Source organism: Meles meles, chromosome 2 (assembly GCF_922984935.1).
Source record: "Meles meles chromosome 2, mMelMel3.1 paternal haplotype, whole genome shotgun sequence".
NCBI lineage: Eukaryota > Metazoa > Chordata > Mammalia > Carnivora > Mustelidae > Meles > Meles meles.
Genome location: NC_060067.1, coordinates 175,072,607 through 175,100,127, shown reverse-complemented (window position 1 = coordinate 175,100,127; position 27,521 = coordinate 175,072,607). Strand labels below are relative to the sequence as shown.

The 27,521-nt window shown below is 43.9% G+C and overlaps 1 protein-coding gene across 13 annotated transcripts in view; it reads left to right on the top strand.

Moving 5' to 3' along the window:
- Nucleotides 1–27,521, top strand: part of TACC1 (transforming acidic coiled-coil containing protein 1) — a 117,312-nt gene that overhangs the window by 31,199 nt on the left and 58,592 nt on the right. For 4 of the 13 annotated variants that reach the window (XM_045987084.1, XM_045987055.1, XM_045987032.1 and 1 more), the window contains exon 2: nt 26,675–26,790. The exons of 3 other annotated variants lie outside the window; for them this stretch is intronic. Coding sequence is in view for 9 of the 10 variants with exons in the window: in XM_045987055.1 (XP_045843011.1) it covers nt 26,675–26,790 (116 nt within the window). In the remaining variant the exon portion in view is untranslated. Of the gene's footprint in view, nt 1–25,535; nt 25,723–26,674; nt 26,791–27,521 lie in introns of those variants that run through there. 6 more of the 13 variants (XM_045987093.1, XM_045987065.1, XM_045987075.1 and 3 more) reach the window with 3 other exon arrangements.

Below are 27,521 nucleotides of genomic sequence, written 5' to 3'. Positions count from 1 at the left end.
TGAAAAATCATTAAAAGATAAAATAGTTGCTCTAACAAGGATTGAAACTCTAAGGAGGTTCAGGTATAGTTTTGTTCCACAATTTCTTCCCTCTTTTCAATTCTGTGACCAACTGTGCCCCACCCCCACTTCCACCCCACAGCTTCTCCCAGCTGGTACATGTTTGTACTAAAAATCAAGAAGAGAAGAGGCACCTGGTTGACTCATTTGGTAAAGCATCCAAGTCTTGATTTCCGCTCGGCTTGTGATCTTGGGGATCCAGCCCCGAGTTGGCCTCTGAGCCCAGCCAGGAGGTGTAATGTCCGAGTTGGTTTGTAGACAGTGGGCTGCAGGGTGCAAGAATTGGTTAACCCAAGGTCAGGAGATGAATTGGCCGCATCCAAATGGCCACAGGACGTGGAGGCCCATCTTCTGAGAAAGCTCACTCAGGCTCTCATGGGATTTATTTTTTCTTGTGGTGAAATACACGTAACATAAAATTCACCATTTAAATCATTTTTAAGTGTACACTTAAAATGAAGCGGCATTAAGTATGTTCACAGTGTTGTGTGACCATCACAAATACCCATTTCCAGGCCTTTCTTGGCCTCCTAGACAGAAACTCTGCACTCATTAAGCAATAACTCCTCATCCTCCCCTCTCCTAGCCACTGGTAACCTTTATTCTGCTTTCTGTCTCTATTGCTTATTCTGGGTTCCTCCTGTAACTGGAAGCATACAATATTTGTTCTTTGGTGTCTGGCTTACTTAACTCAGCATCATGTCCTCAAGGTTCATCCTTGTTGTAACATGTACCGGACCCAGAAATCTATAAAGAAAATAAATCATTCATAATCTCATTACCCAGAGATGACTGTTAATATCTTGGTACATATTACTCTCTCTTTTTTCCTGGTAAATATATTTTTCAAAAGTGGGGTTACACTGTGTTGTATATTCTGATTTTTTGACTTAACATTATTAGTATTTCTCTGTATCATTATACTGAGAGGGTACATTATCTACATGTAGCATAGTTTATTCAATTTTTTCCTAAATGGTTGACATTTAGGTTGGTAACTGTTCTTGCTCATGTAAATAATACAGTTAATAAATATCCTTATAATTCATTGTACATCTTTGATTAATGACTTAGGATACTTTCCTAGAAGTTTAATTATAGGATCAAAGAATGTGAACATTCTGAATGTTTTGTTATATCTTATATATATATTACTGTATATTGTCAAATTATCACCCCCAAACTAATATTGATTACAATCCTTCCCCCTCCTCAGCAGTATAACATCCTTTCCAATGCTGGGCACTATCATTTTGAATCTTTGCCAGTTTGATAAGAAAAAAATATATAATCTTTTTTTTAAAGATTTTATTTATTTATTTGTCAGAGAGAGAGAGAGAGCGAGAGTGAGCACAGGCAGACAGAGTGGCAGGCAGAGACAGAGAGAGAAGCAGGCTCCCCGCCGAGCACGGAGCCCGATGTGGCGCTCGATCCCAGGACGCTGGGATCATGACCTGAGCCGAAGGCAGCCGCTTAACCAACTGAGCCACCCAGGCGTCCCCAAAAAATATATAATCTTGATTTAATTTTTGTGTCCATTATCAGTGAGAGTGGACTTTTTTTCATACGTTATTAGCCAACTGTAATTTTTAATTTATTTCTGTTGGCCAATTTGTACTGAAATACTAATTTTCATATTTATTTGTGAGGGTTCTTTATATGATGAGATCAGCTAACATCTATTGAGTGCTTGCTGTGTGCGAGAATGTTAATGTCTTAACATACATTAACTTACATGATTCTCAAAATAACCCTATAAAGTAAGTACAATTTTAAATTCCTAATTTATACATGAGAGATTTAAGAATTTGCCCGAGGTCTCACAGCTAATGAGTGATAAAATTGAAATTTAAACCTAGACAGCCTGAATCCAGAGATTTATATGCCTAGCTGTTATGTCATAGAAATCTAATAACCCTTGTCCTTTTTGTTGTTTTGAAGGGGAGGTATTTTTTTTAATCTTTTTTCTTTTTTTAAAGATTTTTATTTATTTATTTGACAAAGATCACATGTAGGCAGAAAGGCAGGCAGAGAGATAGGAAGGGAAGCAGGCTCCCTGCTGAGCAGAGAGCCCGATGTGGGGCTTGATTCCAGGACCCTAAGATCATGACCTGAGCCGAAGGCAGAGGCTTTAACCCACTGAGCCACCCAGACGCCCCTGGAAGGGGAGGTATTTTTTAAAGATTTGTTTGTTTATTTATTTGAGAGAGAGCATGCACTCATGCGTGGAGGTGGAGGGAGTGGGGGGGGGTGAGAGAGAGTCTCGGAAAAGATTCCCTGCTGAGCACAGAGCCCAACGCAGGGTCTCACAATCCTGAGATCATGACCTGAGCCTAAACCAAGAGTCTGATGCTTAACCAGCTGAGCAACCCAGGTGCCTCATGGGGAAGGTATTTTCTAAGTTAACTTTTTATTTTAGAACAGTTTTAGATTTATAGAAAAATTCAGCAGACTTACTAAGAGTTCCTGTAGATCCCACACACAGTTTCTCTATTATCAGTATCTCATATTAGTATAGTATTTGTTATAATGCATGAAACCATACCTGATATATTAACTGAAATCTATCTTTATACAGATTTACTAAGTTCTTATCTGATATCCTTTTTCTTTTTTTAATATGTTATTTTTATTGTGTGAAAATGTCATAATTTATGATGACATAATTCATGATTATTCAGTTAACTGTATGCCTTCCTTTTAGGTCATGATCCTAGAATCCTGGGATCGAGTCTTGGGTCAAACTTCTTGCTCACCAGGGGGCCTGCTTCTCCCTTGGCCTGATGTTCCCCCTGCTTGTGCGCTCACTCGAGCTCTCTCTCTCTGACAAATAAATAAAATCTTTAAAATGAGTGAATGAATGAATGCAGCCTGAACTTACAGTCTTTTTCTATTGTAGAATCCCATCCAGAATACCACATTACGTTTAGTAGTCCTGTTACTTTTTAATATAAATAAACCTATCATGTTTTCCTGTAGGGTTTCTTCCACTGCTTTTATGCTTAGTAAGTTCTTCCCTATCCCAAGGTGAGATAACTATTTTCTTCTTGTAGTTTTTTTATTTTATTTTTATTTTTTTAAAGATTTTATTTATTTATTTGACAGAGAGAGATCACAAGCAGGCAGAGAGGCAGGCAGAGAGAGAGGGGGAAGCAGGCTCCCTGCTGAGCAGAGACCCCGATGCAGGGCTCTGAGATCTTGACCTGAGTCGAAGGCAGAGGCTTAACCCACTGAGCCACCCAGGCGCCCCTGTAGTTTTCTTTTTAATAAGCCATTTACTCTATCTGAAATTTCTAGAATCATTAGTGAAGGTAAGGCTTTAAGTTTTGTTGTTGTTGTTGTTGTTTGTTTGTTGTTTTCAAAAAAGCTAGCCAGTTACTCCAGTACTAGTCTAAAGTACAGACAGTCCCTGATTTACTATGGTTTGACTTCGGATTTTTCAAGTCGATGGTGGTGTAAAAGCCACACATGTCCAGTAGAAACCATACTTCGAGTTTTGAGTTTTGGTCCTTTCCTGGGCCCGCCTTAGGCAGGATGATCCTCTTTGATGATGCTGGGTAGTGTCAGGGAGCCCCAGGCCTTGGTCAGCCCCATGATCACGAGGGTGGACTATGCCTACGCTGACCGCCCTCCTGCTTCTCTCTGTCAGTACACTGCTCGGTCAGTCACAGGAGATGTTCAATGCTTTATTATGAAGTAGGCTTTGTGTTAGGGGATTTTGCCCAACTGTAGGCTAATGTAAGTGTTCGGAGCACATTTAAGGTTGACTAAGCTTAGCTGTGGTGTTCCATAGTTTAGGCGTATTAAATGCATTTTTGACTTATGATGTTTTCAACTTATAATGGGTTCTTCAGGACGTAACCCTGTTGTAAATTGAGGAAAACCTGCATTAAATAATCCCTCTTTTCCCACAGATTGTAATACCGTTTAAAAAAATTGAGTATTGGGGGAGCATGGGTGGCTCAGTTGGTTAAGCATCTGCCTTTGGCTCAGGTCATGATCCCAAGGTCCTGGGATCGAGCCCCACGTCGGGCTTCCTGCTCAGTGGGAGCCTGCTTCTCCCTCTTCTCCGTGCTTCTGCTCTCTCTTGTTATGTCTGTCACTATCTGTCTCTCTCTCTCTCTTAAATAAGTAAATAAAAATAAAATATTTTTTAAAAAATTGAGTGTTATAACCTCTCTCTCCTTCTGTTTAACACTTGTTGGTTTTTCTCTTTCCATTCTTATCCATTCAACAAATATTAACTGACTACCTGCTTGTGTTCAGGCCCTGTGAATACTATTTATTATTTATGTAGGAATTTACATGAGCAGAGAAAAGCATTTTTAAATATTTAAAATCTGAGTATTCACTTATAATTTGGGAGGCAAGACATTTGTCAGAGAGTCAGAGGAGAGTGGAGGTGACTTTGGGAATGGAAGCGGGGGGATATGTGGAACTTGGAAAAAAAGAATATTCACAATTGAGCTTTTCTCATAGATTTTACACTGACATAGGTCAATCTGTGGTTCATTTGAAGGTTTCATTTTATTTTATTTTTTTAAGATTTTATTTATTTATCTGACAGAGAGGGAGATCACAAGTAGGCAGAGAGGTACGAGAGAGAAGGGGAGGCTCCCTGGTGAGCCGAGAGCCCTATGCAGGGCTCCATCCCAGGACCCTGAGATCATGACCTGAGCTGAAGGCAGAGGCTCAACCCACTGAGCCACCCAGGCGCCCCGAAGGTTTCATTTTAAACACTTTATCTTCCTGTTTGGAAACAGTAGTGCCTTCAGATCCTCTCAATCATCTGCATGCTGTCACACACTTTCCTTATTTCATGGTAATATGATATAAAGTCCTTGTGGGTTTATATAAGGAATGGCAAATGATTAACCACTATTCTCTACTCATCCTTTATCTGCCAGCTCTTCTACCTGTAGAGACTTGGTAAATCCAGAGAGTAAGAGCATTCCTCCCACTGACATTTCTTCATTTTCAGAATTCTCAGTGCTAAGGATACTGTGGAGATTATACACACACACACACACACACACACACACACACACACACACACACGTGTATATATATATATTTTGCCTGGACATAGTACAATTTTGCTTTGACCAATCTGGTGGTGTGCTGGCTGCAAATGCTATTAATAACAATTGTAGGCAAAAGAAATCATATTTGACTTGCTTAAATTTAGGGGTATTACACAGAAACTTTGGAGTCATATCTATTTTCTGAAAGCAGGCTAGTTCTGTTTCTAATTTAACTCACACATTTGTCTCCTACCACAAGTCCCCATAAAAGCCCAACAGCGTGGTATGTCACTGGTAAGGATGAGAGCCCCTAGGAATCTTACAAAGATCCTGTGCTCTTGAGCACCAGCTCTTAAAACTCCTTTGGATCCCAGATCCCTTGATAATACAGTAAAATGTCATGTAAACCTATGAAAAATGTAGACTTTTTCCAAATGAAAATACACATATATGTAATACATAATAGTTAGGAGTGTCAGGGATCCTGAAGCAAATGCATTATCTTGTTTAACCCTTTCCTAACTGGGGCACCTGGGTGGCTCAGTCAGTTGAGTGTCTTGGTGTGACCTGACTTCACGACCTAAGCTGAAACCAAGAGTTTCAGCTCAGGTCATGATCTCAGGGTCATGGGGTCGTGATTTCAGGGTCGTGGGATCAAGCCCCATGTTGGGGTCTGTGTTTAGGGGGAGTCTGCTTGAGATTCTCTCTCTCCCTCTGCTCTTTCCCCTGCTTTCATGTACTCTGTCTTTAAAATAAATAAATGTTTGAAAAAAAAATCCTTTCCTATACTCTATGAAGTAGATGTTATTATCTCAATTTTACAGTGAGATAAACCGAGGCCTAGACAAAGTTAAGAAACCTGGAGGAGGTTAAGAGCCAGTAAATTGTAGAGCTGGGATTCAGTCTAATGCACCTCGCTGAAACAGAAGAAACAAAATTACCAGTCATTTCTAGAGTCGGTTGGCCACATAGGCAACTCATTAACCAGCAGAGGCTTCCATTTATCTGCTAAAAAATAAGTTTTTATGGCTTGGTCCCTGGTGATAACATAGTTTCAGCAAAGTAAATGTTTGAGAAACACTGTCCTGCCCATCCTGTAGATAAATACCCACTTACTCTATTGCATTTACACAGAGCAGATAGAATGCTTTTCCTGGGTTTCTCCGCAGAATTATTTTTTCTGTGAGTCTTGCTTTCCTAACAACTGCAAAATGTTATGTTTCTATGGCTACATCAAAATTGTTCTTAAGTAGGGGCTTGAGCAAACAAAACTAGGAAGGCTTAGACATGAAGCATTGATGGGAAGATGACTGACAATTTACCTGAGAGACATCACTTTTTAAGCATTTCTGAGTCCAGTCCCTTTCCCCATTCCTTACTTTGCCTTCGCAAACCCGCGCATCCACTGGTTCCACGTGTGTGAAGACACTTCCTGGTACAAGTCCAGTGAGTGGCCCATAGTGATGACATTTGGGAACACAAGTCGAGTTCTGAAGAACATGGGCCACCTTTACAGTTGATACCTGAAGTGGTTGTAGGAAGGTTCCCTTGAGGACAAGATTAGAACCAAGAGATGTGTCCAAATTTCAAAAGTAGCTGACAACAGCCGTGGGGGAGGGGAGCGGCGGGGAAGAGGGAGAGGTAGAAAGGTGTGGAGCTGGCCTCTTTCACCTGCTTCTTGCCAGGTAGAAGGCGCTGTTCTCAAGTCCTCCCACCAGGGGGCGCCATCCACCATCCGCTTAGTTCTTGGCGGCGGCTGGTCTGAGGTGAGATGGTTTCTTCAGGCGACTCCTTTGCTGGGTGGGATAAAATGAGAGTCATCTGATACCAACTTATAGTACATGTCGGAGAAAGGAACACAGGGACTGAGGGAGGATGAAATTGAATTCTTCCATACTTCTCTTACCTTCTGCTGGCTGGGATCCCGACTCCCCTGGGCGTGCATTCTTCACTCCAAACGCCATAGTCCTGAGCCTATTTTTTGTGGCTTATGAGAAGTTGGAAGTCATCCCCCTCCTTCATGTATCGTTCATTGGTATGCAAGGGATGAATTGCAGGATAAACACCCTGTTTTTGACGCGGGGGTGGGGGGACTCATGGTGACTTTTTGTATTTATGGAAATACAAACCTTGAAGAAACTCTCTTTAAAAACTGTTTGTTGATTGAATGTGTGACAGAACTTTCTAGTGCCCCCTGGCGGTTGCTGTAGCTCCTGGCTGGCAAATCTGTAGAGTAGGTGGTTTCATTTGCAGAGAGAAAGAGGACCCTGGTGCTCCCCTGACCCAGCAGGATGCCCATTCTTTTTCTTTTCCTCCTCCTCCTCTTCATTCTTTTTGTTTGTTTGTTTTAAATATTTTTATTTATTTGACAGAGAGAAATCACAGCTAGGCAGAGAGGCAGGCAGAGAGAGAGAAGGAAGCAGGCTTCCTGCCGAGCAGAGAGCCCTACGTGGGGTTCGATCCCAGGACCTTGGGATCATGACCTGAGCCGAAGGCAGAGGCTTTAACCCACTGAGCCACCCAGGCGCCCCCTCCTCTTCATTCTTTTTCTTCTTCTTCTTCTCCTTCTTCTTCTACTTCTTTTTCATCTTCTTCTTCTTTTTTGGTGTTTTATTTTATTTTTAAAATTATTTTTATTAACATACAATGTATTATTTGCCCCAGAGGTACAGGTTTGTGAATCGTCAGGCTTACACACTTCACAGCACTCACCATAGCACATACACTCCCCAATGTCCATAACCCAACCACCCTCTCCACATCCCCCTCCCCTCAGCAACCCTCAGTTTGTTTCATGAGATTAAGAGTCTCTTACAGTTTGTCTCCTCCTGATCCCATCTTGTTTCATTTTTTCCTTACCTACCCACAACCCCCCCCACTCTGCCTCTCACATTCCTCATATCAGGAAGATCATATGATAATTGTCTTTCTGATTCACTTATTTCGCTCAGCATAATACCCTCTAGTTCCATCCACGTCATCGCAAATGGCAAGATTTCATTTCTTTTGATGGCTGCATAGTATTCCATTGTGTATATATACCACCTCTTCTTTATCCATTCATCTGTTGATGGACATCTAGGTTCTTTCCATAGTTTGGCTATTGTAGACATTGCTGCTATAAACATTCCAGGATGCCTGTTCTTCTAAGAAGTGGGGTTAGCCCAGCTTTTGAAGAATGTTTTTCAGGGACCAAAACTCAAACAAAACCAAATCCAAACTTGACTGGCGCTTTCAACGTCTCTTTTTCTCAGTCTTTGTTTCCCTAGGCCTACACTTTTTTTTTTTTTTAAATTTTACAGTGTCAGTCTAGAGGTTTCTTTTTTTTTTTAATTTTTTTTTTTATTTCTTTGACAGAGAGAAATCACAACTAGGCAGAGAGGCAGGCAGAGAGAGAGGAGGAAGCAGGCTCCCTGCCAAGCAGAGAGCCCGATGCGGGGCTCGATCCCAGGACCCTGGGACCATGACCCGAGCTGAAGGCAGAGGCTTTAACCCACTGAGCCACCCAGGCGCCCCCTCTAGGCCTACACTTTTTAATTTCTCCTTGTGCTTCTCATTTTGCAGTCCTTTCCCAGTTTTATGGTCTTTTTCGTTTAAGTGGAAGTTGTTTTTATACCCCTGATGATTGTCTTGTTTGATTGATTCCATATCCCTATATGAATGAATGGTCAGTGGGGCTGGGGCTTGTGTCGGGACTGAAGTGTATGAGAAGTGCATATGCCTGTGTTTGCGTGTGTGTGTGGGGGGCTATATGTGTGTCCGTGTGTATGTGTGTGTCTGTGTGTCCACCATATGTGTGAGAGGAGGTGTGGGTGGTGGGTGGCGCCCCCTGGTGGGAGGACTGGAGAACAGCGCCTCCTGGAGGGGTGTGGTGTGTGTGTGACAATGAGTGGGAGTAATTGTGTATGTGTGTGAGATTCTGTTGTATGTATCTGTGTGTGGTGTGCGTGTAACTGTGTAGGTGTGTGTGGGTGTGTGTATGTGGGTCTGTGTGTGACTGTGTGTGTGCAGTGTGTGTGAGGTGTGTGTATGTGGGGTGTGTGTGTGCACCTGTGTGTGTGTACACACGAACATGGACCTGTGTGGCTGGCGCTGATTTTCCCACAAATCCTTCTTCCCAGAGCTGTGACAGTCGCAGACATAGAGATGTCAGATGACTGTGGTTTCCCCTGCTGAGCTGAAGAGCTGTATTCAGGGCTGTCTGTCTGTGTCTTGAATAGAGTATGTATGAATACTCTAGCTGACAGTATCCAATCCCAGATTTCTCATGTTCTGTACAAAGCAGAGAGGTTTTTTGATGCTACATTATTTATCCGCATGAAAATTGTTCCTCAGGAGCAGAATAATCTTGAGGGGAGCACGGACTTGGGCTTACATTCCTCTTTTGCCATCAGTAACGTCACCACGCTCGGGTTTCCCTCCCTTCCTCCCTCCCTCCCTCTTTTCTTCCTCTCCCCCATACTTTTCCCCTTCACGCATTTGAAAACCCTCTATGGAAGCTGAATCATGGTGTTTCCTTTTTTGGTCATACTTGAGCTTTCCTCCACTTTCGTCAGGCAGAGGCTGGGGATGTGTGAAACAAATCAGTGCCTTGCATTATGCTGTTTATAATGTCCCTGCTTTGTATGTCGATTTCAGAGAGAATAAGCAGTTCCTTTGGCCTGCCTTGCCCATACTGAGAGGCACTCAGTAGATGTTTTTTAATGAGTTAATTTTATTAAAGTGTAGGTACTAAAGATAATCCTGATCTTATTTGAGGGGGAAAAAATCAGCCCCCACAGGGAGAAAAGACAGATTCCAGCATGAGGACACTTTAATAATATCTGAGTGCTAGGGAGTTTCTTTAAATGTGGCCCTTGGTGGTGCTGGCGAGGGAGAGTGGATTCTGGGAACATCTGAGGCCAATTTTTACCAAGCAGATATCAGGAGCCCTGGAATGAGGCTGAAGAATGTTACCACACAGACTCCTCATATCCTTTCCTGGCATTCACCAGCCTGGGAAATATGTCTACCAGCTGTCATTACTTGAGGCTTACAGAGCTTCTTAAATAAAGGGATTATTAAACCAAGAGGCCAATGACTAATGAAAATGCCCATCAAAATGGCTAATCCCAGTGCAGAGTCACATTTGTGCACATACTGTCTGCTGACATCACTCTGGGATTCCTGCTGAATACACTGCAGTTACCATGGTAAAAGCCATCTCTCCTACAGGTGGCTCCTGTGGGCAGCTTTCAGCGTGTCTCCCTCCCTCTGGTTGCTGGATTTTCTTCCGAATCCTATCAGAGGGCCCAGGTTTGATCCAGGAAATAGGAGAGGTAGTGGTGACCAAGTTTAGAGAGGTTGTCAGGAGACGTAAGTTGGATGGGCTTGGGTCATGTGCCTTTTGCAGAACCAAATGTGGGTGGGCTGTGGGGGGGGTCAGGGGGCTGGCTGTGGAATGTGGTGTTTAGTCAGGCCTGACTCACTCTCCCACTCCTGCTTCAGGAGCGGAAGACCCAAACCACAGGCCCTGAGCGTGGGAAGGAGTGGCTGCTCAAAGAAAATGTGACTTTTGCTCAGAGAATGGGTTCATGAGTCTAGGCAGATAGTACAGGTGTCATCACGGGGTACTGTTGTGAGGTTGGTGCAGGTGATGCAGTGGGCTCCCAGGTCCTGTTGAGGTAGCTCAGAATATTTCGAATGAAAGGAAAGTGCAATTCAGTCCACAAATACCATTTTGTGGAGGAAATATGGAATGTGCTGTTGATCAAACAGCTTTTTTGTCCCTAGTTTGGAAGTTAGAGACCTATATCCTGTGTAGAGAGTGAGGGTCTGCAGTGTGGCTGTTTTGCACTGGAGAGTACACAGAGGCTGCCCCTCCCTTACCCTCTCCCCCACCCCCAAGTTTCTAATTTGGCAAGTTCAGAGTGGGTCTTGAGAATTTGCATTGCTAATTCCCAGGCAGTGCTGATGGCTGCTGGTCCCAGGGCGGGGAGGAACTACTGATTTAAGGCAAAGGACTTAAACACTCCATTTACCAAAGAAGGAAGGAAAGGAAGGGAGTCAGCCACTGGTTCAATAAATACATTAACGGATGTTCAGACTTCCTTTAGCAAACAAATGTGTTCAAAGAAAACCAACAATGTCATTTCCACCTACTTGCCATAGTTTCAGATGCACTGAACTCAGTGTTGGTTAAGACTGAGGGACAAGGCTATCTCATACGCCGTCATTTAAAAAGGTAAATTAGTGCAGCCTTTCTGGAGGGCCGTTTTGCTATATTCTTCCAAATATTAAAATGTGTTTTGACACTTCAGTCCCATGTCTAGGGTTTTAGCTCTTAAGAAATCATTGTCTCTGTGTGAAAAAAATACATGTGTGGCGTTATTTGTCACCATTGCACTTACAATGAGGAACAGTGAACCCCCAGAAGATCCCTCCATGGGAAACAAATGATGTAAATGTTGGTAGACAAGGAAAGGCTTACTGCTGCAACTAAGAATGCATGGGCTCAACAGGGTCAGGAAGGGCACTGGTTTCATATCCTAGTCCCCACTTCCTCCCCTGGGGAGTGGAGTTCCAGCTGAAAACTGGAGAAGTTAGGGATTAAGTCCTCACCTCTAGCTTCTAGCACAGGGTGGTATGATATTTAAATCACAGTGTGTAAAAGTATCTGTCTGTCTGCCTGTCTATCCATGCTCGAAAGTACATGCTTGTGGTTTTTTTTTTTTTTAAAGATTTTATTTTATTTATTTGACAAGAGAGAGAGAGATCACAAGTAGGCAGAGAGGCAGGCAGAGAGAGAGGAGGAAGCAGGCTCCCTGCGGAGCAGAGAGCCCGATGCTGGGCTCGATCCCAGGACCCTGAGATCATGACCTGAGCCGAAGGCAGCGGCTTAATCCACTGAGCCACTGAGCCACCCAGGCGCCCCATGCTTGTGTATTTTTAAGAGGAGTATTTGGAAGTTTGTGTCTGTTCATTCAGTCATCAAGTATTATCCGCAGACAGAGCAAGGTAGACAAGATGCTTTGTGTTCATGGAGCTACTTCTAGTCGTGAAAGACAGAGAATAATTAGAAAAATAGAAATAATTTGACACCATATGTCCCTTGAAAAAGATAAGGACAGGATATATTGTTCACCAACATTTTAACGGTGGCAGAAAAGCACAGTTATGGGTGAGTTTTCCTTTCATCTTTGTTCTTTTGTGTGTCATCAAAAACTCACCTTTTTAAGACCATGTTCAGTCAGGCCCCCCACCACCCCCCTGGAAACCTGTGCCTTTCCTGCTCCACCAACAATATCTGGACAGTTCTGCCCCTCACTCGCTTTGCTTTAGCTACACTTATCTGAAGCGGAGGCTCCTTTTTCGTCTGCCAGGACGCTGTTACCCTGACACTTCCCACATGCATCCCTCGGACCTCAGCCTGTCCCCTCCCTGATTTATTTCCACTAACCCCCCATCCCCCTTGGCCTGAACCTTGGCCCCTCTGCTGTTCTGATAGAGCACACTCCACAGTTTGTAATTTACATATTTATTTCTTTGCTTCCTAAACTCACTAATGCCTAAGCTCCATGTGGGCAAGGACTGGATTTGTTTTGTCATTTGTAAACTCTGGAATGATTGAATGAAAGAATGAACATATGTATTATTTTCCCTTAAAGGTATTTAAAATACTTTTTAGACAAAGCACAATGTTATTTGTATAAAGAAATTCTTGGGGCACCTGGGTGGCTCAGTCATTAAGCATCTGCCTTCCGTTCAGGTCATGATCCCAGGGTCCTGGGATCGAGCATTGGGCTCCCTGCTCTGCGGGAAGCCTGCTTCTCTGTCTCCCACTCCCTCTGCTTGTGTTCTCTCACTGTGTCTCTCTCTGTCAAATAAATAAATAAAATCTTAAAAAAAAAATTCTTTGTTTTATAAAACAGTTCAAGTTGCTTTTGAGGATGACGTGATGGGCTTGATGCTAGGCCTGGAGCTACTTAAAAAAATAAAATGAGGGGGGGCACCTGGGTAGCTCAGTGGATTAAGCCGCTGCCTTCGGCTCAGGTCATGATCTCAGGGTCCTGGGATCGAGCCCCGCATCGGGCTCTCTGCTCTGCAGGGAGACTGCTTCCTCCTCTCTCTCTGCCTGCCTCTCTGCCTACTTGTGATCTCTCTCCCTCTGTCAAATAAATAAATAAAATCTTAAAAAAAAAATAAAAAAAATAAAATGAGGCAATTGTTGTGGGGGTGAGGGTGGAGTTTTATCTCTATTCCACAGACCAAGTGTGTATATCTGTTAGGGTTGGGGAGAAAGCCTAGAATTTATACTTCCCGCCAGAAGGATGTAAGTCCCAGTCATGGGAACGTTGGTGCCTGACCGCACCTTTGGCAATCCCTAATGCCTCAGGGACACAGGTGACCATCTGGAAACAAGGATATTCAGCTCAGTGACTTTGGCAAAGGTCCTTTCCATCTAAAAATTTCTGTAATTCTGTGAGATCTCAGGCAGATGATTAGGTCTGGAGTCACTGACTTATTATTTGTTCAGAAAATGATTTGAAGCAAATACATTCTACTCAGTAGTTATCTGTGCCTTAGCAAAAGGAAGTAGAAAATCCATACGGTCTTAGCACATCTTACACGATAAAGTACTGAGAAGAACAGTAAGGATAACCAGACTTATGGCACTTCTGTAAGATAACACAACAAAATGACTGACTATGAGTCCGCATGAAAACAGTTTCTAAAAAAATATTTTATGGGTGAGTACCGGAAATAACACTAGTTGGTGTTCAAGCCAAAGAAGAACAGTGATTTAATTTCTTTATAAAATGTGGGTCCATTATGATTTCAGCCTTAGCATTGGCAATATACTCATATTTATCATATAGTAGTTCTGGATTTGTCATATTATTTCCAAGAAAGACTCAAGAAGAATTCAAGCAGAGACTATATCCTTCATACAATATCCAAATCCATTCTGCCTGGAAGACTGAGTGTTGACTTCCATTTCCCTTTAGCTTTTCACCCACACTTGTCCTGTTTAAAGACACGACTGCCCAATGTCCAGAAAGGTGGTATTACAACTTGGATCATCATAGGAGAGGGAAGGGTGGGCCCAGTCCTGTTTTCAGGGTCATTAGACCACCTCATCCACATGGCAGGCTCGAGTCTCACGGCTGGACAATTTTCTGGCTTTAAGAAAAAAGACACAACTGTGATATATGATGCATTTTGGAAAGAACCCAAATGTCATCCTTCTCACAATGATGTGGAATGACATTAAAGGCAGGTTCTTCCCATATTGTCCTCTAAGGGAATTAAAGATGCTAAACACCCCCCAAATAAGTTGTATTGTAAGGAGGAGGTGAGGCTGCTTATCACCAGGAGACTCAGCAGGGAGTAGCACAAAGATGGCCTTTTATTCCGTTTAGGTAACAGGTCTCAGGTGTGTTGGTCTAGGGCCGCAGGCTGCTCTGGTCCAGAGGTCAGTCCAGAGGTCAGGCGTGGCTCTGTCTGTCCGTTCTGCCATCTCCCAAGTGTGGTCCTCGTCCACACAGTAGAAGCTAGCTCAGCACCAGCCCACAACACAGGGCAAGCACAGCAGTTTTCTTTTTAAAGATGTCACCCCAAAGTCGTACCTGCCACCTGGCTCACTTCTCCCGGGCCAGAACTAAGTCACAAAGACCACTCCTGCCTGCAGAAAGGGCGGGGAAATGTGACCTCTGCTCGGTGACCATGTGCCCCGTGGAAACTCAGGGGTTCTTTTACCAGAAGAAATAAGGAAATAATGGCCATGGGAGGAAGTTAGACTCTGCTGGGGTGGCTGTGGAAGTCTAAAGGATAAGGGTGCAGAAGGTGCATGATGCTAGAGAAGTATTACATTTGTTTTTTTTTCTTTTATTAACATATAATGTGTTATTAGCCCCAGGTCATCGGGCTTACACACTTCACAGCACGCACCATTGCCCATACCCTCCCCAATATCCATAACCCCACCCCCCTCTCTCCACCCCTTCCCCCTGAGTATTACAGTTTTTATTTTTTATAATAAAATAAAAATAAAATAAAAATAAAATAAATGTGTGTGTGTATTTACACTTGTACAGAAGCAATAGAACCATGAGTTAGGTTTCACACTTTGTATAGGAGATAACTTTTGACCCCTTTATCAAACTTCCAACAGTTAAAATTTTTCAATCCCTTTTGGAAGCTAGAGGAGGGCCATGTGACCCCTTCCTTCAGTAGATCAATATTTTCACTTACCAAGTTGAGGCTTTGCTGGACTCTCCAGAGACACGAGGTTTTCTTTTGCTCTCTGGGCAGAGTTGAATTCACCATGACGTAAATGCAGCTTAAACTTCAGGACCCCTCACTTGGGTAGGTCCCCTGCAGGGTCTCCAGAAGGGCCCTTGCAATGTATCACAAGGTCCTTTTGTATTTTTCTTAAAGAGAGTCCCCAGATTCTTAAGCTTCCTGCTGCACAGAAACGGGCCTTGGCAACACCATCCACCAGGGAGCTCTACCACTGTTCCCACTTTTTCCCAGATGGGAAAGTGCCCCCACCTAGCACCGTAGTTCTCTACCCACCAGAGATAAACCTCTTCCCCTTTACCACTAGAGATAATCCCCCAGTGGATGCCTAAACTCACCCCAGTGGATTCCTAAATCACAGATAGTACCAAACCCTATATATACAATGTTTTTTTCCTATACATACCTATGACTTGGTTTAATTTATCAATTAGGTGCAATAAGACATTAGCAATGGTTTTTAACCATAAAATAAATTATTATAATACCATACTGTAATGAAAGTTATGTGAATGTGGTCTTTCAAAATGTCTTACTGTATTACACTCATCCTTCTTCTTGTGATGATGTGAGATGATAAAATGCCTACGTGATGAAAAGAAGCAAGGTGAATGACGTCCACCTTGGGACCCAACATAAGGCCGCTACTGACCTTTTAACAGTGTCTAAGGAGAATCGTCTGCATCTAGACCCTAGCTGACCACAAGTAACTGAAATTACAAAAAGGGACATGTCAGATCAGGGGGGACTCCTGGAGTCCAGTGTACCTCATCAACATGGTTTCTTGGAAGGGAAGTACCCCAAAAGGAGAGCACCCCAAAGAGACACATGTTAAAACTAATTCTTTTGCCCCTCCCACATAAAGTGCACTTTTGATATCCTGGCCCACTTTGGTGTGTCCTTGAGGATGCTCATGTGTGTCGGTAGGCAGCCCTTGGGGAAGATCTCCTTTTTCTTTTTTCTTTTTTTTTTTTTTTAAGATTTTGTTTATTTATTTGTCAGAGAGAGAGCGAGTACACAGGCAGGCAGAGTGGCAGAGGGAGAAGCAGTCTCCCCACTGAGCAAGGAGCCCGATGTGGGACTTGATCCCAGGACGCTGGGATCATGACCTGAGCCAAAGGCAGCCGCGTAGCCAACTGAGCCACCCAGGCGTCCCAAGATCTCCTTTTTGATGGCACCTTGGCTCCCCAGGCAAATGCCTCCTTGTAATGAGGGTGTCGCTTAGATTGGACCCACAGGCTGCCCACTAGTACCGGTGTCTGCACTGTGCTGTGTGTCTCCCAAACTTGCCGCTTCTTGTGTTCATCTCTGGCAGGTTTGTGTTCTCCATGTAAAGGCCCTTCTGTTTAGAACTTCCCTTTAACTGTTGGAGGAAGAGAATCTATTGGTTCTACTTTCAGATTAGAAATTAATCTTTAATTGGCCTAAAGCATTGCTTCTGGAGTGGAACTTGATGGTATATGGGGATGAGGTGAGGAGAGATGGATGCAAATACACACACACACACACACACACACACACATACAATTTTGCATATAATTTCAGAGAGGTCACAATCTTCTGAAACCCCTCTTGCTAAGCTCCTACTCTGGACATTGAAAATGTAGTCAACTTGACCTTCTATTTTTTTTAAAGGTCATACTAATACCTTCCTTATAATAATACCCTCCAATACTGGGACCAGAAGTAGGGATTAGAGGAGATAATTCACATAAAGAGCACTTAGCTTAGTGTCTGACACATAGCAAGCAGTTATAATTGCTAATTTCTGCTGGGTTTTCGATGATCTTCACGATTTTCATGCGTTCCTTGGGTAATAACAATATTAGCTTTTGGTTGCTATTATTTTCCCAGCCTGTCGTTTGCCTTTTAATTTGAAGGCAAACATTTAGTAGCTTTACTCTTCTTCTGCAGCCAAATCTGTAATCTTTATTTTGAGTGTGATTTCGTTAATTACTTGAAAGATTGGGCAGTCATCCTTCTGACGGAGCTTTGACAGATTCTGTTGTTTCTGGATTGTTTTCTCCCTGTGGCTTGATTTTTATTATTTAGCATTCTAACCCATCTGGAATTTATCTTGGTATATGCTCTGGGGTAGAGATTTAACTTGATCTTTTTCTTCGTTGCCAACCACTTATTCCCCAACCACTTATTAAATAATCTTCTCCTCCCCGGTATTATAACATCATCTTTATCATATAATATATTCATATATTTTTGTGTCTTTTTCTTGGCTTTCCATTCTGTTTCACAGAGCAAGGATATGCCTATTTTGTCATCAGTGTGTCTTAATATCACGTGGACCTAATCCCCTTCTTGACTCTCTTTTTTTAAAAGAATCTAAAATATGCTCACTTGTTTATTTTTTAAATAAACTTTTGGAAAATATTGAAAAATCCCAAGAAAAATATCCTAGGAATTTTGATTGAAATTGCATTAGATTTATTAATTAATTGGGTAGTATTGCCATCTTAAGTATTTAGTTTTACCAATTTGAAACATTGTAATGTCCTTCCATTTATTTAGCTAGTTGGATAGTTTATATTAGTGATGCAAATGAGCAATGTGTTAACATTTGGAGTTTAAAAAAAATTTTTTTTTAAAGGACTTAAAAAGGACAGGTTTCCCTTCTCCCCACTTCATACTGTAACAGAGAAGTAAAAGGACATATTTTCCTTCACTTTTCACACACACGTGGTTTCAGAACCCAAATACAGCAGTTGAACTTTTGCTCTAAAAAGATAAAGGCTGGAAGTAACAGAAGACTGCATGCCATGTCACAGAGTTTGCTACGTACTTTCCCATCTTTTTCTCTTAGAAACTGTGATTATCAGTCACAAAGAATTACTGTCATGAAATTCCCCCCAAGGGAGGATTTAGGTAGAGTGGGTATCCCAATTATTTTGGAATTTGTGGTTTTATTCTTTCTCTGAGTGGACGCTCCTCCCCCAACACTCCACCCTAACCACCCCACAATCTCTGCTGTCCTTTCCAACTGTCATCCCAATCTGTTATCTTCCAACTTCTTAGTGATAGTATTTCATCAATTGAAAATGGAGACATGTATTTACAAATAGAATGGGTAGAATATTTGCTATCAGGATGATATCAGAAAACCTGGGTCACGGGGTCAGTATTGCTCTAGTGTTCCAGGTGTATTATTTGGGAGACTTATTTTAGAGGTAGGATAGAGGAGAAGGAATAAAATGGCTACAGGAGAAGAAGTATTATTCTATTTCAATTTCCTAAATTCCTTCATCCTCTTTAACTCAAGTCTTAGATTCTACCTACTATCTAACCATGAGGTATGTAGATCTCTCAAATTTGGAATAATACTCATTATTAGAAACTTAAATTCGTAAACAACTGAGCAAGAGTTTCAGATGGTTTTCTTGTCTGAGGCTTAACATGTTAAGCTGTCTAATTCAGAGGGCCCACTTTTCTTAATGCCTAATCTGCTGAAAAGGAATATAAGTTCAATAGATGAATACAGGGATGGCCTGCGTGGCTCAGTCAGTTAAAAATCTGCCTTTGGCTCATGTCATGATCCCAGTGTCCTGGGATCGAGACCCACACTGGGCTTCCTGTTTCGCAGTGAGTCTGTTTCTTCCTCTCCCTCTGCCCCTCTACCTGTTTGTGCAGATAAATAAAAAAAGATCTTTAAGAAAAATAGAACACAAAGTGTGCTAAATCAATAACAATAATTTTACAAGATGGTCTACCTATTTAACAGGCTCTATAATTTCAATAATGCTGTTTAGCCAGAAGAACCACTTGTATCTCCTGGAATAGAAAATATTTCTAAATTTAAAGATAATTCAATGCTTTAATTGGATCTTTTGTGTTTATTTTTGGCTTGTTTTCAACTTTGGATTTGTGATTGTTGGTGGGAAGAATTAGGAATAATATTGGGGTTATTTTCCTCACTTAGAATGAACAGACTGACCTGTCTCTGTCCTTCATACTCAACAACTCTTCCGCTAATACTTCTACATCCCAGGGTAGAGCTAAAGCGAACTTTCTCATAAAGTCAATAAACATACAGTCATGCTGTCTGACAGGGATGGGAGAGAACTTCATAAGAACTGGCTCTTACGCTGCCTTCGGCTCGGGTCGTGATCTCAGGGTCCTGGGATCGAGTCCTGCATCGGGCTCTCTGCTCGGCAGGGAGCCTGCTTCCCTCTCACTCTCTCTGCCTGCCTCTCTGCCTACTTGTGATCTCTCTCTGTCAAATATATAAAATCTTTAAAAAAAAAAAAAAAAAAAAAAAAAAAAAAAAAAAAAGAACTGGCTCTTAAATGATGCTAGGTCAGTGTAAACATCACAGAATAGATTTATTTTTTTTTTCCCCACCTCCCACTGAAAGCTGACACAGTGTAATTCTGCTACATGGCAGTTCTGCTGTAAGTCTGATTGTGACCTAGGCTGAATGGCATACTTTCTGGGAAAGTCAAACTTTACTTTTGTGATACAAAACAGAATAGATCAGAGTGTCGACCTGACAAGAATTGTTCACCAAAGCAAAGCCTTGACAAGGGTCTCTGAGCAGGCCCTTGGTGGGAAGCTTGGCCAAGTCTCTAAAGATGCAATCTAGATCGTTTTAATCTTTCTGGAGCTCTAAAAGAGTATTAACCATGGACATAAATCTGGCTCTTCTCTTAAAAAAATTAGAAAGGAAGTTCTCTTTGCGATATAATTTTCAGCACAAATGCATCATATAAATTCTGATTTGGGTGTGTTTGGGTACTGGAGGGAAGATTGTAATTCTACAGATGATTGTAGCCTATAGGTAAGAATACAACCTGATCTCACAAGGTTCAGACTGTAACGTTAACATATTTGAATATGTCAGATGCCCTTGTTGGCCATGTTGTCTTGTGCAGACATCAGCACAGTTGTTGCCTGGTTAGACTGAGGTCGGCCAGGAAAGCAGGCCTCCTGCTGGCATTGGGGATGGAGGGGGACTAGGTATTCTTGGCTGCAGCTTTCATGCCAGATGAGCCGGAAGCAGGGACTGCAGCAGTGGTATATTGAGAGGAGTGTCTCCCTGACGGAATGGCAGGCTACCCAGTGGCTGCAAGGACATTCTGCTTTCTTCCAGTGTGATAGTGCACCAAACGTACTTACAGACAAGCCTTCTAGATTCAGCTCCAGCGGTAGTTAGCTTTAAGACGTTAGGCAGGTGGTTGCCCTTTCTGCTTCAGCTACCTCACCTGCAAACTGAGAATGAGAAGACCTGCCCCACTACCGGAGAGAATGATTATAAGGATCAGATGCAACTTTATTGATATAAAGTACTGTCAGGTCATTATGTCTTAGGGACCTTGCAAGGACCTTTAGTGAGTAAGGAGAGAGCATTCAAGGATCAGGCTGATGGAGTAACCGGGTGCGGGGAATTCTCCACCATGTCTTGGAACCCTCATCCCATGAGCAGATGGCTCTCAAAGAGCAGGGTTGGGGAGTGGGGGGCGTTCTGCAGGGGTTCGACTGAGGCACATCGACCGAGTTGCTGTTCTCCGGGCCAGTACTTTGCCTGCACGCTTAAAAACTGCCCAGCCACTTTGGTGACATCATCCATCTGGCATGTAATCTTAGTTGAATTCAATGTATCTCTTGCTCACCAGATTCCTAGATTGTGAGAGAAGACGGGTACATTGATGGGTTTGTCTGCCTGCCTGCCTGACCTTTTGATTTTCTCTGTGGCTACTTAAGCCCCGATGCTCTCTTACCATCCTGGCCCTCCCCTCCTCCTCTGCTTCCTCCACTCCCATCATCTCAGAGCAGATGCTTTCTCACTGGCTGTCAGAAACTTGGTTGCCTTAGCAGTAGGTTTTCCTGTTCTTCCCTTGTAAAAGTGTTTGCATCGTGCTTGGATTGCTTACAGCTCTGATGCTTCCTGAACAAGTGGAGTGAAAGCTAAGGACACAAATTCCGGTTCTGCTTCTTTACCCTCTGGGGCAGAGGCCATCTGCTTTCTCTAGGTGGTTTGGGGCAGGGAAATGCAGTTCTCTGGGTCTCCCAGTCTTGACTCTTTCCCTCCCATCCCCCAGGTTGTTACCAGAATGTTCTTTCTAAATGGAAATGTTACTTACTTGCTCAAAGCCTAATGATTCCCCTCTGCCCATCTAGGTTCCCTGGGCCACCAGGCACACTGATGGCTTTGTTTTGATCCAGGACCATGTTGGCCTCCTCAAGGTTTAAAACAATTTAAATTAGTAAGAACATTAAACATTGGAAGATGTCTTATGAAATCCACAATTTGAGTTTCTCTTGGAAGATTGTGAAATGACAATGCTGGGCATCAGGAACTGGGTAGGACTGCCCCTTTGCCACAGCAGGCTTCTCCAGATGGTACAGCTACCGCCACCGCCTCCTCACTGCCTTGTGTTATCTAGGGAGGTTCTGGTGTTTGCTCCTCCCACTACAGGATGAAGTTCAACTTGAGTTAAGATCAAACTTTTTACCAGGTAAATGGGATCCATACCAATAAGGCTCCAACTACATCTGCCCCCAACGCCTACCCATTCCTACAGGCTTTACTAGAATAGCTATGCTATGAAGTGGTTAGTTTGTTTGTCTGTTTGAGTTTGCTTACCCTTTCACTTATTTTGTTATTATTTTTAAAAGATTTTATTTATTTATTTATTTGACAGAGATCACAGGTAGGCAGAGAGCAAGCAGAGGGAGAGGAAGGGAAGCAGGCTCCCTGCTGAGCAGAGAGCCTGCGGCTAGATCCCACCCTGGGACGTGACCAGAGCGGAAGGCAGAGGCTTTAACCCACTGAGCCACCCAGGCGCCTCTTGTTATTTTTTTTTAACTGAAGAGACCCATCTTGCAGATCCCTCTGGAACATCCATTATAGGCAAAGGATGTGCCTGGCTTGGCTACATCACAATTATGGACTGTTTCAAAGGAGTTTCAGATTTTCAGGGTGTGTTGATCCAAAGCTTCTGTGAAGGACAAGAAGCAGAAGAGGAAAGAGAACAGATGGGGCCCTTTTTGTGCTTTTGGTCATTTCCAAAACAAATACATCTCGTTTGGTTATGTGGTCATGTGTTTGCAGCCATTCTGCTCTGTGATGCTAAGGACATAGCAGCAAAATGGTTTACCTTGGCTAGGATATCTGTTTTCAAACATTTCCCATTCTTTCCCAGAATTACAGGAAAATTCCTATGTCAGCCTCATTACTTGAACTTCTAGACAATGAAATAAATACAAGTTATTGAGTACTTACTTCCTTTATTGTTGTTCACATTAAGTCCAGGAGCTTGTCAAGGAGCAGTGTTCAGAAACCTGGGCATTTGCTTCTCTAGTTTCAAGAAATCGCTGTATAGGTCTGGCTTTATCTTACTGGGGCCATTACTTGCTCCAAGTTCCACTCTGTGCTAGTTTCAAAACTTGATTTCCCCTGGAGGAGTCAGGCTTTAGGAATTTATGTCATCCTAGCCAAATTCATAAGATCTATTACTAAACTAGAATATTCCTCTTCCTTTCATTTACTGAACCACCTACTAAGAATGTGGCCCTGTCCTAATGTCTGGGGAAATAAAAATAAATCACAAATATGATGGGGTCCTTGCAATTTAAAGACTTATGGTACAGAAGTGAGAACAGCTATGTAAACAAATACATTATATATTGTGTGCTAAGTGTAGGGTGACTTTACATCTTGGGGACATCCTGGTTTATGCCTGCTGTCTGGTATAACTATTTATAGTGCCCCCTTTCAAAACCATCTAAGGGCCACAATAAAGGTTTCTATTAACGTTTGGGGTATAGAAATGGTAGATGGTGGGAGAAATCAGCCTGTTTTTCCAGAGCAGACCCTTGAGCTGGGTCATGAAGGAAGTTTGGACAGTCAAGGTCTAGGAGCTCCAGGTGGGGGATAAGGGGGAGGGGAATGTGCAAAACTCTGCAGGCAAAAGGGAAATTGTTCTGGAAGCAGCAATTAGTCAGTCCAAGCTAGTTATTGTTTTCCAAATTTATCCCATGGAAAAATTTACCCAAGATACTTGGTAAAAATATAAATTTCCAGGTCCTGCTGGTAATCTGGATTAGCATTTTTAAAGAAGCACCCCAGATGATTCTGGGATATATCAAAAGTTCAGAACCAATTCTCTACTGTTTATGGCAAAGGGTACACAGGGCTGGGAGTAAAGAGGAGCGGGAACAGTAAGACTAGAGCATAAGTCACCTATCAGTCAGGTGGAGTGACCTCAGGTAGGAAAACCCTCAGAGGTAGAACCATTTGGAAGACATTTACAGTAAACTTATGAAAAATGGACAGTGTGGGATCTACACATCAGTTACAGTGGGGATGCAGAGGATTGAAAAGATTTGAGAACTACCCGGGAAGAAGAATGAACAGGATCCAGGTTATGCCAGTTACTGATTTACATGGGGTAATATGATTTTCAGGCAACAGAACATTTGTGTGAGATCCAGGGGATCTTACAACCCGAATGTTTGAATGGTGAACCATAAACCTAAAAACAAAAAATTGGATAACATTGTGATGTATTTCATGTGGACGTAAAAAAAAAAAAAAGACTCCCGCTTGCTTCTCATTGTTACTGTCTCTAGAACAGTCATGACAGTTGTGTTTCTCTCTGGAAGGAGCTGGATGAGTTCTAAAGCATCCTGACACCCCCAACCCTTTTATCTAGACTTCAGGCAAACCTCTGCCCTTCTGTTATGTAAGACTACTTGCCATGCCTTATCTTGCCTTCTTTTTGCTTCTGTGTTTGTTATCGAATGTGTGATACAGTCATGACTCCTCGCCAGTGCCAACCACTTTCAGGGGAGATGGGCGGCCTCCTGCAGTTTCAGCATGACTTTGTTCCTAAATTCTGGAGCTGCTCTCTCTGTGAGAAGCTGAAGTCACCCCACAGTTTCACCGCAACTCTGGGAAATTACAATAGTACAAGAAACGCCCTACCCAGGCAAGGAGATGGTGAAGCCTGGTGTGAACCCGCTTCCTTGGTGCACTGGAAATTCTGAGGCGGGCGATCCCTATATGGAAAGTGAAGAAAATCCGAGGAGAGCTCTGCTATTTTCCTCTGCCTTCCCACATAAAGAGGTTTTTATTTTGAAGCCTGCCTTCACAAGGCCTGTTGGCATACTTCTGAAGCAGCAGACGAAGTCAGAAATCAGAGGCTTAGGAGTTATGAAGAGAAAGCCTCAAAAAAGGAGAATGGGAAACCGACCAGGCTATAATTTCACAGGGTAATTGAGCACCGTTTACCAGAGACCCGGCCCCAGAGCGCCTGCGACTGCGGTTTGGGGAGGGACAAAACATCTACAGCTCCAGCGCTTGGCTACTCTTGTAGCGTTGCTGAGGAATTTCCAAATCCTGGGAGTGACAGAGTCGGAGGTGAACAGGCTGAAATCTTCCACGCTGTTCATGTCAGGGAGAGAGAGAAACCTCAGGCAACAGCGGCCTCAAAGTTTGTGTGTGGGCGCGCGTGTGCGTGTGTGTTTTTAAATACGGGGCTTCACTTTTGTGCGGTTCAATGTTACAACGCCATTAAGTTCCAGTAGCAAGATGAAAAAATAAGGGAAGGAGGAAAAGTCCAGCGTGCGCGGACCCAGAAAAAGGATCTTCCCGGCTCCGGCAGCTGACAGAGCTGTTGGGGGCGCCTGGGTGCTCTGCCCGCCAGAGTCGCAGCCCGTCAGCCCCCTTCCAGCAGTCCGGGCGCGACCAGAGTGGCGCCGCGGCGGGGGGATCGGGCGGGCGGGCTGAGGACTTCAAAGGCCCGGCGCCGGCGCCGCCCCCGCCCGCGCGCGCTAATAGTACGGTCCAAGGGGGCGGCTCCTGGGGCGCGGCACCGGCGGCAGCTGATGCGTGCCCCGCCGGCTGGGAGGCGGGAGCCAGAGACCCCGAGACCCGAGCCGCCCGGCGCCGCGGGCCCGGCCCTGAGGAGGCCCCAGGAGAGGCATCTTCCCCGCGGGAGTCGCCGGCGCGGGGGTGGCCGCGGCCGCTACGTTCGAGAAGGAGGACGAGGAGGAAGCGGCGTTGCCTGCCGGCCGAGAGGAAGCGCTCCACCCGGGCCCCCGACGGCGCTCGTTTAACCACATCCGCGCCTCCGCTGGAAACGCTTACAGGCGTCTGTCACCCGTTCCCTCCATTTTGAAAGGGAAAAAAGGCTCTCCCCCTTCCCCTACTCCTAGGAGCTGGAGCCAGAGGAGCCGCGCTCATGGCGTTCAGCCCTTGGCAGATCCTGTCCCCAGTGCAGTGGGCGAAATGGACCTGGTCCGCGGTGCGCGGCGGGGGCGCCGGAGAGGACGAGGCCGGAGGGCCAGAGGGCGACCCCGAGGAGGAGGACTCGCAAGCCGAGACCAAATCCTTGAGTTTCAGGCAAGTACACGCATCCCTGCCGAGATGCAGACGTGCTGCCATCCATCCATCTGCGGCTCATTCTGTGTGCGTGTGTGTGGTCGCTCAGCCGCGTAACCATTATCATCGCAATGCTGCGTCCCTACCCGTAGCAGGGTCCCCGCTGTGCATTCGAAAGTTCAGGATGTTCTGTCTGGTGTTACCTTTCCCCGTTTCAGTATGAGCTTGATTCAGAACCTAACCCGGCATCTGCAGTCTTTCCGCATCCCGGTCTGCTTCAGTCACTTTCTCTTAAGCTTTGAGCCCCGCGCCCCCGCCCCTATACACACACACAGTGTCACTGATCACACCCGTAGAACTTGGGGCCCTTCTTGTGGGGAAGAAGTCGCTCCCAGGCCCTCCTGGTGTCCCTGTGTGTCCCGAGAATGCAGCCTTGGTAAAGAAGGTCGCGTGATGACAGGCCCCTGGCAACTGGTGAGAAATGGTGGTCTTTGCTGAGCTGTCACCGAGTGACTGAGGAAGGCAGGTGACCGTATTCTCAGCTTGGGGCCGAGTGAGTTCCAGACAGGTAGAGGCCTGCCTAAGAAAAAGATAGTGGCGAGAGCTGACTTAATTTTTAGGAGGAGGGGGCAATCTTAATATTTTAAGCCTATGAGAAGGGGTTCTTGTTAGAAAAGGAGTCTGTTGAAAGGCGTTTTTGGGGGGGGGGGATATCAGAAGAAAGGATGACCTCGGAAATAAATCGTGATGGAGGATGGAGGAATATCAGGGAGACAGGATGCCAGGCAGAAGGCCCAGAAGGGCCCAGCAAGAAAACCCCATGGTGAGCTCCCACAGGCCAGCCCCTGCTGGGACTAGTGGGTTGTAAAGTTAGGCAAAAATGCTGGACTTCAGCCTCTGTCCATACGTAGACTGTAAAGGGTGTCGGAAATACCGTTGAAAGTGGTAATTCCTCATTTTTCCCCCTTGGCAGCTCGGATTCTGAAGGTAATTTTGAGACCCCTGAAGCTGAAACACCAATCAGATCGCCTCTCAAGGAATCCTGTGATTCATCCCTAGGATTGGCAGGACCAGAGGCCAAAACCCAAGGTAAAGAAAGACTTTCATTTTCTGCCTCTTTTGTTTAAAGTTTTGAAGATGTAAATGAGGAAAGGAAGAGTGTTAATTTCGGGCCATTTAAAAAGCTTTGGATTGAGTACTTACTAGGAAAGTTGTTTTAAAGCTGCTGGCTTATTTGAAATATTTTTGTTCGCTTTTTAGGAATGTGGTGGTCAGAGGCTTTCTTCCTAAGTAGTTTGTATATTTGCAAGATGAAATTATCATTATCAGATATTCCTGCTGCACCCTTCCCCCCAGCCTTCCCAAAACCAAAAATATGTTTAGTAATGCAGAGGTGGAGGGAGGTATGTTTAAATTGGCTTTGGCTATTTCTGAAGCTAAATCACTTTCTTCAGGGGGGTGTGTGTGTGGCTGGGGACAGAAATCATAGGTAAGAGTTGATTTATTTAGATAGAAAGGAATCTTTAAAATTGTTCACCTTTCCCCTCATCTACACAGGAATGGTGGTGAGCTTCTCAGTCTACCTAAGAAAACCTGGCACAGAGATTGTCTCCTAGCCCCCTCAGAGCTCAACCTTGAGCCTGCCCTTCATCTACAAAAGCTTCTGTTGTTACATTTAATTAGTAGAAACCTTTCTTGTCACTCAGCCAGTTTCGAGTAAAATTTCACCTGTCCTGATAGAATCTGTTTATCCACTTAATAGAGTGCTCTGTGATTCAGCAGTGAAAAAGTCTTGCTGTCACTAAGCTAACGTTATAGAG